A 14,059-nucleotide genomic window follows, 5' to 3' on the forward strand; every position below is an offset into this window, starting at 1 on the left:
GTGGGATAAAAGGCCATCACCCCCTGCCCATATGTGTTCTCCCTCCAAAGCTGCAGGCAGCCTCCGAGCTGCCCACGTTCCGGCAGGCGCCCTGCCTGCAGGCAGCTTTTCGGGCTGCTTTGAGAGCTTTTTTGTCTGCTTTGTTTCACTTTGCACATAACAGCGAGTAAAATCCATAGCCTTCAGACGGTTCCTTTAACCTGTAGACTATCGATTTGTGTCTATACATGTCATTTCTGTGTAAATAGGACCCTTAATGGCTAGACAGCCCTCCTGCCATGATAATAACCACGTCAGGCAGTGGCTGGAGTCCCTTAATTACCAAACAGCGACGTGCTGCGCTGGTGCTGGGCTGGTCCCTTGTGTCCCCAAGTGCTGAAGGTAGCGGGGACACTCGGTCCTTTCTGGCCTCCTCCCACTCGTTCCTGAGCCGTATTGTTCTCCTGCAATCCCTGGTACTGCTCCCGTGCAATCCCTGGTACCGGCTTAACCTTCCCGTGCTAATCCCAAGTCCTCCTCCTCTCCTCCCTGCTTTCAGATCTCTGGCTAAAGTCCCCCCCACGGCTGTGCTGCCTGCTGCGAGGCTGGATGGGGATCCTGTGTGGGGCTGGGGGGGATCTTTTGCTTTGTGGGGCCTTCTAGGGCTCCCTCCTTTCCTCGAGGAGCCCTCGCACCCCGGTTTCTCCATTTTGCAGAGAAATGAGGACCACCGAGCACTGGGTGTCCTGGGAGGAGGGTCCTCTGCCAAGCAAGGGCAGCACGGTGTTGCCCTCGGGTGCAGCGAGGTCCGTTTTGCAGGTGTGTTGGGGAAGGCAGGGAAAGGCAGTGATCTGGCCATCGTATTTCTCAGTAGAAAGGCTTTGCCTAGCCAGTGTAAGGGTAGGGGATTCCTGCTTGAGAGGGGAGGCTTGGAGAGTGAGAAGCTATGAAAGCAATGCAATTTAATCTGCTGATCAACTCTGTTGATCCTAACTTGCAAGGCTGGCTTAGAAGGGGAGCCTCAGTGGGGCTGTTTGGCAGCAGGGTCAGAAATGCCATCTTTATTCCAAGCAAAGCAGCAAACACACTTGTGACATATGTAAAGCAAATATACAGGGTCTACACGTAATTTCTCTGACTCCCTTTTCCAGTAGCAGTTCTAAAAATTTCCTACCCAATGGCTGACTTGCTTAAAGCAGCGGACAACATGGAAGTCTTGAGGTAGCCCTGTACAGCCAAATTAGTATGTATATCACATAGCATTGCTCTAGGCATGGCTGGGTCTTTTAAATCCGTAGAACATAGGCACTGCAAAATGTTTATTGACTACTGACAGTAAATGACTTGGAGTAGGATAGGATGGACAGTAAGTTGTCAAGGCTGCTCAGGGCAGACAAAAACCCTGGAGGCAACTCTGGATAAGAGAGTGTGATGCCCATCTGCCTTCAAGTATGTGAGGTCTAAAATTGATATTTGAGCTGACATAGATAGAAACGTGCGACACAGGATCTGCAGTATCTTGAGTTACAAAGTCATTGGGCTTAAGGGAGCACCTCAGCCCTCCATAGTACTAGATGTGGGGTTACTTATGTCATTCTTACGCTTCTTTTCCTAATGCTAAGACCTAAGTCACCCCAAGAGATATACGTGAAAGCTCTGGCAGTGGCGGCATTTTATCCTAAGCCCCACGAAACGAAGTACCTTTATCAGCTTGCTCTTGTTATTTCTACTGTTCTGAGACGGGGACTTGAAGTCTTGCTTACGAGTGATGAATGTGTGAAGCCTGAATGTACGAATTGGCTCAGATGCCAGTCAGCCTTGCCACGTGGTCAGGAATCAAGGTGGTTAGACCTGAACTGATCCAAGTGTTAGCAGGGCTGGAGAGACTCAAGGAGTGAGGCAGTGGAAGGGTTGTAAGGATGGCTTGCTTAGAAATTGGTTCAAGGTATTGGACGAATGTCCTGGCTCCTTCTGTGCAGCAATTGCCAGCAGTGGGACTGGACATCAGAAGTTCAGCCCAAATTTCTCCCAGATTTGGGGCGTTAGGGTGGTCAGAAGAACCCGGTGGGTTTGTGTTCGGGCTCCTTTCTGCAAGCTGAGAGACGTGGGGCAGGTGGGGGTGAAAGAGGCGAGAGCCCCATTTAACTGCCTGATAACCACTGCTGGAGTGTCTGGTTATCAAATCCGGAGAGACCCAAGGTGGGACCCCAGGAGCTCATCCTGGGTCATCATGTCTGCAGAGGAACATAGGGCCATGGGGGAATGTGGGGCAGCGTAGGCAGCTATGTCGTGCTACTGTGAGCCAAGATAAAAGAAACACTGCCCTGGAGTTTTATGGAGAAACAGAGGGAATGGGAAAAACTTGGGTTAGGAAAGCAGGCTGGGCTGCTCAGTCAGCTTGGGTAATTCACGTGGACATGGACACGGCCGTTTTATGCCATTGGCAATTCAATGAAATGCAATGGAAGCCCTTCACGGAAAACCATCGACAGCCGTAGAGTTAAATTCCCTGAATTAAATTGTCGGGAAATCACCGAGAAGAGATTTGGGCTTTCCTTCATACTCAGTTTTCCTTACTCAGGGACGAAAGAAAATACAAAAATACCTCAATCGGCTTTAGATAAGGGATACCTCAGTGTTACCCGGCTCCCCCGTGGCTGTCTCCTGCCACCGGCGCCGTCCGTCCCCGCTGCCGGGGGGGATGCTGAGCACTCAGGCTCGCGGGAGGTGGTTCTCCCCGCTCTTTGTTGGTTGAACAACCACCTTGCACTTTACATGCCGCCTCCAGAATTGGATCTTGCTACTATGAAACTAGAGCCGAAGTCAAGCAGATGGCACTGAAGAGGTGTTTCAAGAAACCACATTTCCATCAGCATGTGTAGTGTTTTTTCCACAAGGGCCATTTTTTAACTCGGCTGTGGTTTGCAAGACAGTTACTGATTTGGGACATGGATTAAAGAGCAGGGGAAACGTCGCATGTTGAAATGCAGCTGTTTAATGCATGGCACAGATTAAGGGGGTACCAAAAGCCTGAGGAGACTGAGGGGTATCCACGTCTGTCCGGTGTTCCGGGATGAATTGCCATGGGAGGCAGCAGTTCGCATTTGCAGGTGTCAAGCCCCGTCTGCCCCTCAGCAGGGAGCGTGTTAGGAGCAAGCTGTTTTGAAGGGACCAATTTTTTTCTACAAATACAGAAGAAACAGCCGCAGCGCTGCGGAAGCATGTTTTGTGATGCAGATCTCGCCAGTGCCCCCATGCTGCTGTGAAGCTCCGGACACAGCAGCTCGCTCCCATCCCAAAGCAGATGGTCTCCCATCCCAAAGCAGATGTTCAGAGGTCGTGGGCAGCCCCGGTGGTTACGGAGAAGGGCTTAGAGAGCTCCCTGGTGCCCTGGGATATCTGTTCCTGTATCCTGCGCAGAGCCAGCTTCTCCTGCGATGGGAACTGCCGCCCTGGAGCTGGCAGGCTCATCCTGGAGTTTGGGTTTGAACGTCGAAACCGGTGTGGTTGTGGCCACGGTAAAGCCAAAGTGTCCTGGGACCATGCAGAAATGGTTGGCTGTGGGGCAAACTGGGGCAAACTGGGTTGCATACAGCAAAAGCACATGGAGCAAGGTCTCAGCCGGTGGGAGGAGGCCCAGTGGAGGAGGCTGTGTCTTTCTCAGGCCACCTCAAGAGCCATCTCGTCTCCCTTTAGAGGACCGGGTGGTCGCGGCACGCGTCGGCAGCACCGTTCCCACCATGGCTCAGTGCATCCTGGTGGAAGGAGCAACCTGCCGCTGCTCTCGGAGACGTGGCCTGTGTGAAAGGGTGCCTTGTGGGTCTCTGAAACGGAGATTTAATTTTAGTTATGAACGCTGCAGTGTTGAATAGGCAGTGATGTGAAACAGAAGCGCAGTGGGGGTGTTAAAGGGTGGTAATAACATGGCTGTCATGAACCAGTGTTATTGGGAACAGACTGTACTGCCTTCTTTTAGCTGCAAGAACGTGCACTCGCAGCGAAGCCGAGGGGTTGGGGGCAAAGGGCGGACGGGCTGTGCGGGAGGGGAAGGAGCACCCCCGGGAAGCGGCCGCTGCCCTTCCCGCCCCGGGGGGCCGCGGGCGATGGGCTGCTCCCTTGGCAGAGCACCGCGGGGATTGCCCCCATGCCCGGGGCTGCCGTCTTGGACCTGCGGGTGCTGGGGGTGCTGGAGCAAAGAGCAAAGCTCACGGAGGGTCCGGGGAAGTTGCAAGGGGCCCAGCGGTAACTGGCAGCATCCCTTTCCTCCTCCATCCCACTGGTGCTCCTTTCAATCCTGCTGCCTTCAGCGTGGGACCAGCTCTGGGATTATTTTCCTAAGGCACCGTTTGTCCTCCTTTTTTTTTTTTTTTTTTTTTTTAATACATTCCTCTTTGTCAGGAACCTCTCTCCTTAGCCCTTTGGTGCCTCAGGTTTCCATGGGCTGCTCCCTAAACCCGCTTTCGGTGTGCTTGCTGTCTGTTGTTGATCTCTATGTCTGCTCCATGCCTTTATGCTTGGTCCACTCATCTTCCAGCCTAGACTTGCTCCTGTTGAGGCTTTGACCTCCCTTTAGGAGAGCGGTGTTGGTTCCTGTGTCCTGGGAAAGCCCTGCCAGATGCAGGAATGTCTCGAAATCCGGTCTGTCGCGAGGTTTCCCATGACCGTGAAGCGCAGCTCTTCAAAACCTACAGCTTCACACACGTGTGGACAAAATCTGTGCGCGGTCCTTTGTGTGAGCGTGTAGCAGATGCACAAGCCCCCGTTGCCAGTTTGCTGGTGTTGGGTGGTGGCAATGCCGCCGGGAAGGGGGAAGTGCTCTCTAACCAGTGGTTTTCCCTGCGTAGGAATTAAAGCGGTGAAAGCCGCATCTAGAGGAACTGTCTGCAGGAACTTCTGGAAGGATTTGGGATCTCTGATGCTGATTTAGGACGACCTCTTAGGCTAGCGGTTGTATCCATGGAAGAGGAAAACCTCTCAGTTCTTCCTGAGCTGGAGGAGGGCTGGTGTCTCCAGCCTCCTTTGAACTACAAGAGGGATAGGGGATGGCATAAGTGCAAGCATTGGTGTAAGAGGTGTGTTTCCCATATATATAAAGGAATGTAAGATTATAGTCTTGCTCACCTATGTGCTATAGTGCGTGTTATTCTTGGAGATGAATAATATGCTAATTTAACAATTTAGCTTGTTAATCTAATAATCCTGCCTTCTTTACTTCACGTCAGACCTATTGTGGAGCTGCAGTAATGGAATTGCAGCTCTCCCAGCTGCACGGCCCCGATCGGAGCTTGGATTGATAGAGAGGATTAGAAATATTTCAGTCCAAAGGTCGGCTTTGTTCGGTCAACACAGAGCATTAGCTTGGCCCTGTGCAATTAGAGACGTCTGTGCTGGGAGAGGATTTATGCCTTTCCAAGGGGAAGCTCTGGTTGTTCAATCCAAACTGAAGTATTAATAAAAATGCCCAGCTGAGGAGAACCAAAAAAAAATATATATCCACTTTATTTTTGTTTCTCTGAGTTTTTTTTGAATGCTTTTCAGGATTTTACTTCTTAAAATGCTGGAAAAGATGACAGATATAAGGGAGGATCAGCTAGGAGTAAAACTTGTGCTTGTCCTGCTCAGTGATGGTCTTCTGCTCTCCAGAAGCAGCCCGAGGGGTGGCAGCAGGTTGGCCAGAGGGAAGGAGCCGTGCTCAAGCAAGCAAGCAGCTTTCTGCAGGAGAGCTCAGGAGGACGGAGGAGCAACTCTGGAAACATCACCTGGCCGGCAAATGAGATGTCGAGTATTGGATGCACCTTCTTATCTTTTTCATAGATGTTCCATTTCTGTTGCCAGAGCATTGGAGTTTCAGGCATGCTGTCTATATGGGAGGATGCCGTTGGCAGAGGGTGTGTTGAAGCCTGGGGGAACAGAAGGTGTTTTAGGTAGCCCCATAAGCAGGTGGAGTTTGCCCCAAGTGGAAAGGAACAGCATCAAGTCAGTCGTGCCCTTTAGTGCCTTGGGGCAGTGGGGTCCCTCTGAAGCTCTCGCAAAGCTGTTTGTGAACCCAAGAAATGATGGAGAGATGGAAGTGTGTGCTGTTGGAGGGCAATGCAGTGCCGTCGTGGTCATGCTGTTTCTCTCAAAAAGGGCAGAGTTTTGATTGCAGTGTTTGGCTGGGAGGCTGCACGATGGGCTGTGTCCTGGCCAGGGTGAGGACCTGGTCCCCAGTCTGCAGGGTTGTCCTGAGTCCCCACTACCTTGAAATCCCCCTGCCAGTAGCTCGAATTAAGTGCAGGCAGGAACAATAAGGTTTGGCCCATGAAGGCTCTGTTTTAATCAGATATTTTACTCTTTGTTAAAATAAATGTTTTTCCCATCCTGTTATATGACTCACTTTTTCTTATGCTGACCTGGTATTTAGAGTATCTGATGTTTTAATTACCTTCTCAAAGACATGGATTTATTTCAAATACGTTTGAAGAGATGTGTAAACCAACTGCAAAGCTAGAGTACATCGTTTATAAAACCAGCTTCTTTTGAGATTGCTGACTTTTCACACTAGGATAAACCTATTTTTCCACCAGTAAGTATTTTAGCCCCTTTAAACTAATTGGAGACGGGGTTTTTTGCACCCTCAAGATTGTTTTCAGTGGGAAATGAAGTACATAAACATGCCTATACTCCGTAAAAGCCAAGGCGGAGTCACACTGGGTGCTATAAAATGGTCTAATTTACAGTGGGATGGCAGTTCGGATGCACAGTTGGGAGGCAAAGTTCATTCTTCCAGGAAAAACTGGATGTAATTTTCAGTGCATTAGTGCTAAAGTGCCCTCATGCTGAAAATCTTGGGCCGAGTCCCTGAATTGCCTTCAACTACGGGAAAACGAGGAGCAGCAGGACCTGGACCGGAGACCTGTGTGACGTTCTGGCCCATCCCAGGAGAGCTCTGCTGCAGAAGGTCTTGGATGCAGAAACAGAGTCCGGAGGAGATGAGACTCACCAGTGAACGCCTTGACGGTGTGTCTGCAGAAGTAGGGCTTGACAGAGAGTTTGTCGTAGCTAGCACGTATCAAAAACGATATGTTAACGTAGGAAAACGAACTGACGATTTCTCACCTGGCAAAATCTCTGGTGTCCCACGCCATTCCTGTTGTAGGAAGAATACGTGTGTGCTGGAGTTGGCGGTGTCGAGGATGCGCTAACGGCACGGTGTAGGGGCAGGAGTTGGCCAGCAGCAAGGGCAGTTGTTGGGTTGGCTGGCATCAGCTTGGTATTTTAACAGCAACAAAAAGGTGATGGAAGAAAACTAGTTGGGAGGCTTCTGTCCTGCCAAAGTGGTAATGTTTGGAGTTTTATGAGACTTTTTGTTATTTGTTTCAGTTTACTGTATGAAATGGAGTGTTCCTCCGGTTGTACTTTCTCAGCGGCGAAGGGTGCCATTGTGGTTTGGTCCCAGCAAAGCTGTCTGTGTCGAAATTTCTGCAGTGCCTTGCAAGAGCACCCTAATCCCTCTTATTTTAATATTTACACGTTGCCTGACTAAGGGCTTTACAAAATGGCTGGATCCCAAGTGTTTTGCTTCAAAGTGTCAGAGCTGCAACGGGGTTACTCCCTTGAATGCCTGCTGTGGGGATTATGCCTGCACGGCGCGTTGGAGGCTGGCTGCCCTGGCTGGGAGGTTTAGGAGATGATGCTCTGCCCGTCTGAAGGAAATGGGAGCTCTGCCTTTCTCAAGAGAGTGACAGTTCCGATTGCAGCAGGCGGTGGGTCATGTATTTTGTTGAATGAATAGGAGCAGACAGCAGAAGTTAAGTAAATATGATGGGATGCATTTCTGGGTACAGAAATTGCAGTTTTTGCTTAAAGGTGAAATCCATGCTTGTGCAAGCAACATTTTAAAAAGCAACAATCAATCATCTTCTTTCTGCCCTTAAAATGTGGACGTGGATTTTGGGCCAGGATATGCAGCTTTTATGTACAAAGGCCGATGTTGAAGCCAGGGTTTGTTTATTTAGTAAATATAATGCCTGAATGCATCAATTGATGTTTGAAGGCGTTTACCAATGTTCCCATCATGTGCCGGTCCATTACATTTTATGGAGTGTGAGGACCACAACCTTTGAAGAAAAAACTTGCGGTGCCTGCCTCGTTCACAGAAATTAGTCTTAATATTTGACATTATCAAGTTAGCGATAGTTGATATAACATTTTGAGAGTAATTAGGACCATGAATTTATGCTCAGATGGACGTTTAATTAGAAACTGTGGCAGCTTTGAAGTTCACGCTTGAATAATCTTGAGGCTGAAATGTGGGTTTATACCCAAGTGAACCTTGACAGCAAATCTGGAGAGGGGGGAAACCGCTTTAGTAGCTTCGATTTCCTCTGTTTGTTTTACGCCGTCGCAGCCATCACGACATCTGTAACGGTGCCGTATTTATGAAGATGAAAGCAGATCTTGTAGTTCAGCCAGGATGTCGCGTAGCCAGATGCAAAACCTGCGTGGGGGAAAGGAGCAGGGAGGTGTTGGAGGATATTTGTGTATTTGAGACCTCTGGGAGCTGACCCCAGGTGATGCTGGCAGTGGTCCTTCAAAGCTTGCGGTGCTTACTGTGAACAGCCAACGTGGGGTGGTGAAAGTGCCTCCTGGAAATCTCTTCTCCATCCTCTCCTTGAACTTCTGGGGGGTTCAGTTGCCGCCCTGTGTGAGCAGGAAGGAAGAGGAGAGTAAATCCATGCTTATGTCCAAAGCAAAGGTGGTGGCACGCAGGAGTTTGTGCCCCATGGCAGGGTGGGTCTGGTGGCACCACATTTTGGGTGCTGGGATGTTGTGGCAGCTTGAGCTTTGGGAGGATGCCTGTCCTCTTGCATCTCTCCCTCTTACGGGTGAACAGCTAGAAGCAGCTCATCTGCCACCAACAAGCAGAAAGATCCCGAACAATGCCAGGAGACAATGAAGGCGAGAAGACAAAATGTTACAGATTGCTAAAGAGCAGATCAGCTCCTTTTCCGCAGGCAGACAGCGACTGAGGGCTGTTGGCATAGATTATTAAGCAGGCAGGAGGCAAGGAGGGTGCAGGGAGCAAGGGTGGCTGCAATGATTGCTGCTCCCCTCCAGCTTCCTTCGCTCCTGTTGCCAAAAATGTCAGTGGTGGTGTGGTCTGAAGGCTCAGAAGGGACTGTCTTACCTGGAAGGGTCTCATCTTCCTGCACGCTTTGCCTCCGGGCTTCTGCACCCTCTCCAGCATCCCCAGGGTGAGCTCCCACGTACGGGAGCACCAAAAACTTTGAGGAATTTTGAAAAAGCAGAGAATTTCTGTTGAAATGCTGTGTAGGTGAGTGTTTTGACTGTTTTGACCCACATCTTTGCTGTTGGGGGAACAGAGGCGACCCCAGGAGCAGGAGTTGGGCTCGGTCGTTGTGTGGTTTTGTAGCGGAGGCCCCTGCTCTGGCAATGGTTTAAAGGAAAAAGCCAACAAGTTTTGATGGGTGGAGGACATGCAGGAGGCAAAAGCGTATTGCACAGGGGTTTTCTGGTGCTTTTCTTGGTCTTGCTACCCCAATCCCCATTTGTAGCTTCTTAACAGCAGTGCAATGTTCACACTAGAGAAGTTAGCGCTTGCCACTCATTAATTACCAGTTTCAGCTGGCCTTGGGTTTGTCAGAAATGGCTCTGCTGCCTGGTCCAGCCTGGTTCCTCTGGAAAGGCTGCAGGGACACGGCTCCTCCCGGTCCCGCTCCTGACCTTTGGGCACGGGCACTTACTTCTGCACGGCCAATGCGCAGGAGGCGGTGGCCAACGCCAAAGGGCTTGTTGCTGGCGCGACGTCTTTTAATGTGTACAGGTCGGATGCTCATTTTATTCCTCTGTTGCATCTATCGCTCTGAGATCTCTGTGTCTTTCTCCAACCAGTCTGTATCTGTATTGTAAACCCAAGAATGCTTGCAGTAGGGTGAAAATCAACTTTTTTCCCTAAGCTATATACGATGGATTCATGGCAAGTATCAATGCTGAGCACTAGGTATATGGAATTAACAGGGACAGGTAACTGGTGAGGAGACGCCCGGTTTCCCTGCTTGCAGGTGGAAATCTGCCTAGATGAAGCTGAACAATCCATCGCTGCAAACAAAGTGTACGAAAAGCACATCTTTGTTCTAAAGTTCCAAGGCTAAATACTTATTGGTTCTACTTTGCCTGATTTTTGCATGACTAAGTGTCCCTCATGGCTTACATTAACATACATTTCAAAGCGGTTTATTTTGTTTTGATAAATGTTCACATAATATTAAGATCTTACCTTCGCCTGTAAATACTTGGGAGGTGTAGAGGGCGGCGGGAGATCCCTGGGAGAAGGATGGTGTGGGCATGTGGGGCTCCTTTTTCCCTTGACTGGTATCGGGGGTAGGCAGCAGCACTCCACCGCAGCAAGGCTGGGGCATTTCCTTACAGTACAAAATGAGGGGGTGACATGTCAGATGAAGGTGGGTATAACTAGCAAATACGTGACTTGAAATGCCCCAACTCGCTTCCCCATCTCCCTCCTCTGTTGCATGGAAGATGCAGCATGCCTGGTTGCATCCGAGCGCATCCTCTGGTGCTCTGTTGGCTTTAATTAAAGAGTCGGTACGCGTGGGGGCTTCCTGGCCAAGCGAACAAGGATGAATTTAGGGAGGGGAGGATTTGTTTTGCACATCACGTTGTCTAAATAGATGGTGTCTAGCGATGCTCCCCTCCTTCCCAACAGCCGCATCCAGGGGATGCTTCCACCACAGCCCGGTGCTACTGGACTGTGTTTTATTCCATTATTTTTTATGTTGCACATTTTAAAATAAAGCTCTTTTTCCGTTGTTAGAACACGCGGTTGCTCAGGACATATAAATTGTGTTAATAAATGAGCGAGGAGCCCTGGTGGGTGAATTGGCTTCCTGGTGAAGTCATAAATTTGGAGAGGATGATGCTGCCTTGCTCCACAGCCGGCACGTGGGTTTGCTCCCCAACGCCGTGCCTGGAAACCCGAGGGGCCAGGGAGAGGTCCCCGTGTCTGGTAATTTGGGGTTCGTGCTGGAAGTGAGATGGTGTGAAAGATCATCTCCAGCCTGCAGGAGGGCTGGGAAACCTGGGCACAAACCCCAGCTCATCAACAAGCACGCTGCTGAGGGGCCAGAGGAGCCTGTAATTTAGGAAAAGCTCATATTTTTCCCTGTTTCTGCCGTGCTGCAGCATGTCCCCTCTCAGCCTCTGCTCTTCGTTGTGTCCTTGGTGCGTTAATTATCAATGCTGCAGGGCAGGAGCTGCCGTTCCCTGTGTGTCCTCCACGCCGTATCTCATGTGACGTGGCCTTGGGCTGCTCCGGTAGCAAGGAGTGACTGGGGAATAGGGATGCTTCCCTTTGCCTCCTGGCTTGCCTGCTGGGATCGGCATCTGCCGGTTTTCCTGGAGAAGAAGCATCTTTTCTGCTGACTCTGCCTGGTTTGTAAGCAGAGCACGTGCCCTCAAATGGAGAGGGGGGAATGATTTGATACGAGCAATTTTGTTGTGACGTTGGGTGATCTGTTTCTTGGGAGAGGAGGAAAGGCTGGGAATTGGCTGGCTTGATAGCAATTGTGTTGGTTTTAAGACCCCCCTCAACAGTTTGGGCTCTCTTCGTTTTCCCTATCGGTTCCAGGCATTTTTTCCATTAGGATTAATGTAGCCGAGGACTATGCAACAAGCAGTTCGTTGCAGTGATTTGCTAATTTTTCAGTTGCTGAAAACCGAGGGGGCCGTATGTGTCGAGGGGTTTCTGTTTCCGTGCTGGGTGTCGAGCATCTCCTCTAGATGCACGCTCCCTGCTTGTGCCAGCGCCGAAGATGGGGTCACTTCCACAGCCAAGAAGCAAATCTGATTTTAAAAACCTCTCTAGCCTGCTAACCAAGGCTTTTTGCAAAATAACTAAGTCAATGGACAGGGTGTATAATGGTGCCCCCCGGGCTTGGAGTCCCTGGTGAGCCCCCAGGTCTGTGAGAGCCGGGGCTCAGAGATGAGGCGACCGAGGTCGGTGCCGTTGGGCACCCGAGCCAGCACGTTTCCATCACCGCAGCTCCAGCAGACCATTTCCAGCCGAGTCATGCTCTGTGCTCAGGAGAGGCCCCGAGCTGTTTTTTTGCATGGCTGAGCATTAAAGGATATTTCCAGCACTTGTTTGCCAGCAAAATACAGCATTGAAGGCCCTTTACTAATTAATTGTAATGGCAGGAGGAAGGGGAGGGAATCGCTTTCCCATCATGGCTGCTGTGAAGATGCTCTTGAAAAAGCAAAAAAAAAAAAAAAAAGCGTGGATGCTGCCAGGGTGAGGAGATTGTTTAAGGATATTGTTCACTGCGAGGAAAACATTGCCACCAAGCAAACCAAACAAACGTCTCCCTTTTCTTTTGCAGGGTCGTCATGTTAAAACAGGTCAGCTTGCTGCTATTAAGGTTATGGACGTCACCGGGGTAATGTATCCTCCTCCTCCTGCATCCTTCAATTACAGATAAGAGGGGAAAGGCGATGGGGTGTGATAACATGTGGGGGTTGGTGGAAGGCTTGTGTTCCTGGGAAGCAAATCCCCTTTGCCTTAATGTGAAATGTGCCATTAAGAGGTTTGGGTTTTAATAAATGTGTGTGAGAAAAATAAATCTGGAAGAGTTTTACAGATTAAGTAATTTTATGCTGAAACAAAGCAGCATCCAGTTCCAGCAGTGGCTCTGTTGAATGCGTTTATAAAACCTGAAGAAAATCGTACCAACAGGATCGTGTATTCATAACACATTTCAGTATCTCCAAATCCATGTTTTTCACTGAAAAGCTTTTGTTCACCAAAACTATGTGCAGGTATTGTTATGAACAACTTTACTAGGCAAGTTAAATTACTCCTGTGCATCCTACTGATAAAGAGGAAAAAATGCACCACCCTGGTCTCAGAAACGTGGCTCTTTTGAAACTTGTATCAGACTAAGAGAACCAAGAATTTACGAGTTATTAAATTAATAACAGGATTTAGGGGAAAGAATGGTTTTGCCATTTCCCAGTGGCTACAAAAGAGAAAATGAGTGGAATTGCTCTGATCCCTGAAAACCAAAACAGATGCATTTAGGAGGGTGACGTGAAAGTGCTTTTTGTTGAATAATTTTTTTTTTTTTTAAGTGCAGTATGATACCTCCCAAAGTTCCTGCCTACATAAAGAATGCCAGGTTTGGGAGTAAGAATGTGTTTTGTTTTGTTTTGTTTTTTTTACTGGAATAACACATTTCAAAATTTAGGACTCTATCCCAATCCACCCACCTTATTTTTTGAACTGATGTTTTTAATGAACTTTCAGGAGTTCAGCACGTATGGAGCTGACTTACCGAGAAAGCAGTCAGCTGGCCTCAGGAGTATGTTTTTAAATACCTTAGATGTTGTGTTGTGGTATTAATATCTACAGGACCTTCATCCAGGTTCTTTTTTGTGCTAACAGGTGAAATGATGCATGGAAATAAGTCCATAAATGTGAATGAGATTTGTTTCTGTTTACTTGCAATATCTACAAGTGCCATTTATCTAGTCCTCATGGGAAGAAAGCTCTAAAGGAATGGGCAGACCCACCAAGCATAACCCCATGGCATAAGTAGCAGTGAGATTCTCATGGGGTGAAGTCTGAGGTTACAACAAATTTAAGCTGAGAAATCAGAATATTACTTTGAAGCCAAACAGGGGCTTAAATCTGAGTCCACACTTAGTTCAGTGGTTTTAAAATATCATCACTTCCAAGCAAAGGTGTTGGAGAAAAGTAGCCCAAATCTGATCCTGCCCAATAACTAGTATTTTTAGCCACATCTTTAAGAAGATGTCCCTGAGCTAAACCTTTACCTTTCAAAGCAGGGTCTCAGGTAGGGTCTCTGAGCGTCCAAGGTAGTAAATCAGATATTTGGGATGGGATGTGTTATTTGGATATTTCATTATTTTCCCCTTAAGCTGCTTTTAGCCATATTAAAACGCATCAGGTATTTTTCTTTTAGTATATAATGTATGCATTTTTGGAGTCAGTCCTCTAAAAAACCCCCCTAACCGAACTTCTGCTCTCTTCTACTTCTCCCTA

General features: G+C 48.8%; 1 protein-coding gene across 2 annotated transcripts in view; it reads left to right on the top strand.

Annotated features, from left to right (window-relative positions):
• The window catches only part of TNIK (TRAF2 and NCK interacting kinase), a 166,246-nt gene that overhangs the window by 77,145 nt on the left and 75,042 nt on the right, over positions 1-14,059 (top strand). For both annotated transcript variants that reach the window (XM_059822433.1, XM_059822432.1), the window contains exon 3: positions 12,378-12,434. In XM_059822433.1, coding sequence (XP_059678416.1) covers positions 12,378-12,434 — 57 coding nt within the window. The remainder of the gene's footprint in view (positions 1-12,377; positions 12,435-14,059) is intronic.

Source organism: Gavia stellata, chromosome 11 (genome assembly GCF_030936135.1).
Source record: "Gavia stellata isolate bGavSte3 chromosome 11, bGavSte3.hap2, whole genome shotgun sequence".
Classification (NCBI taxonomy): Eukaryota; Metazoa; Chordata; class Aves; order Gaviiformes; family Gaviidae; genus Gavia; species Gavia stellata.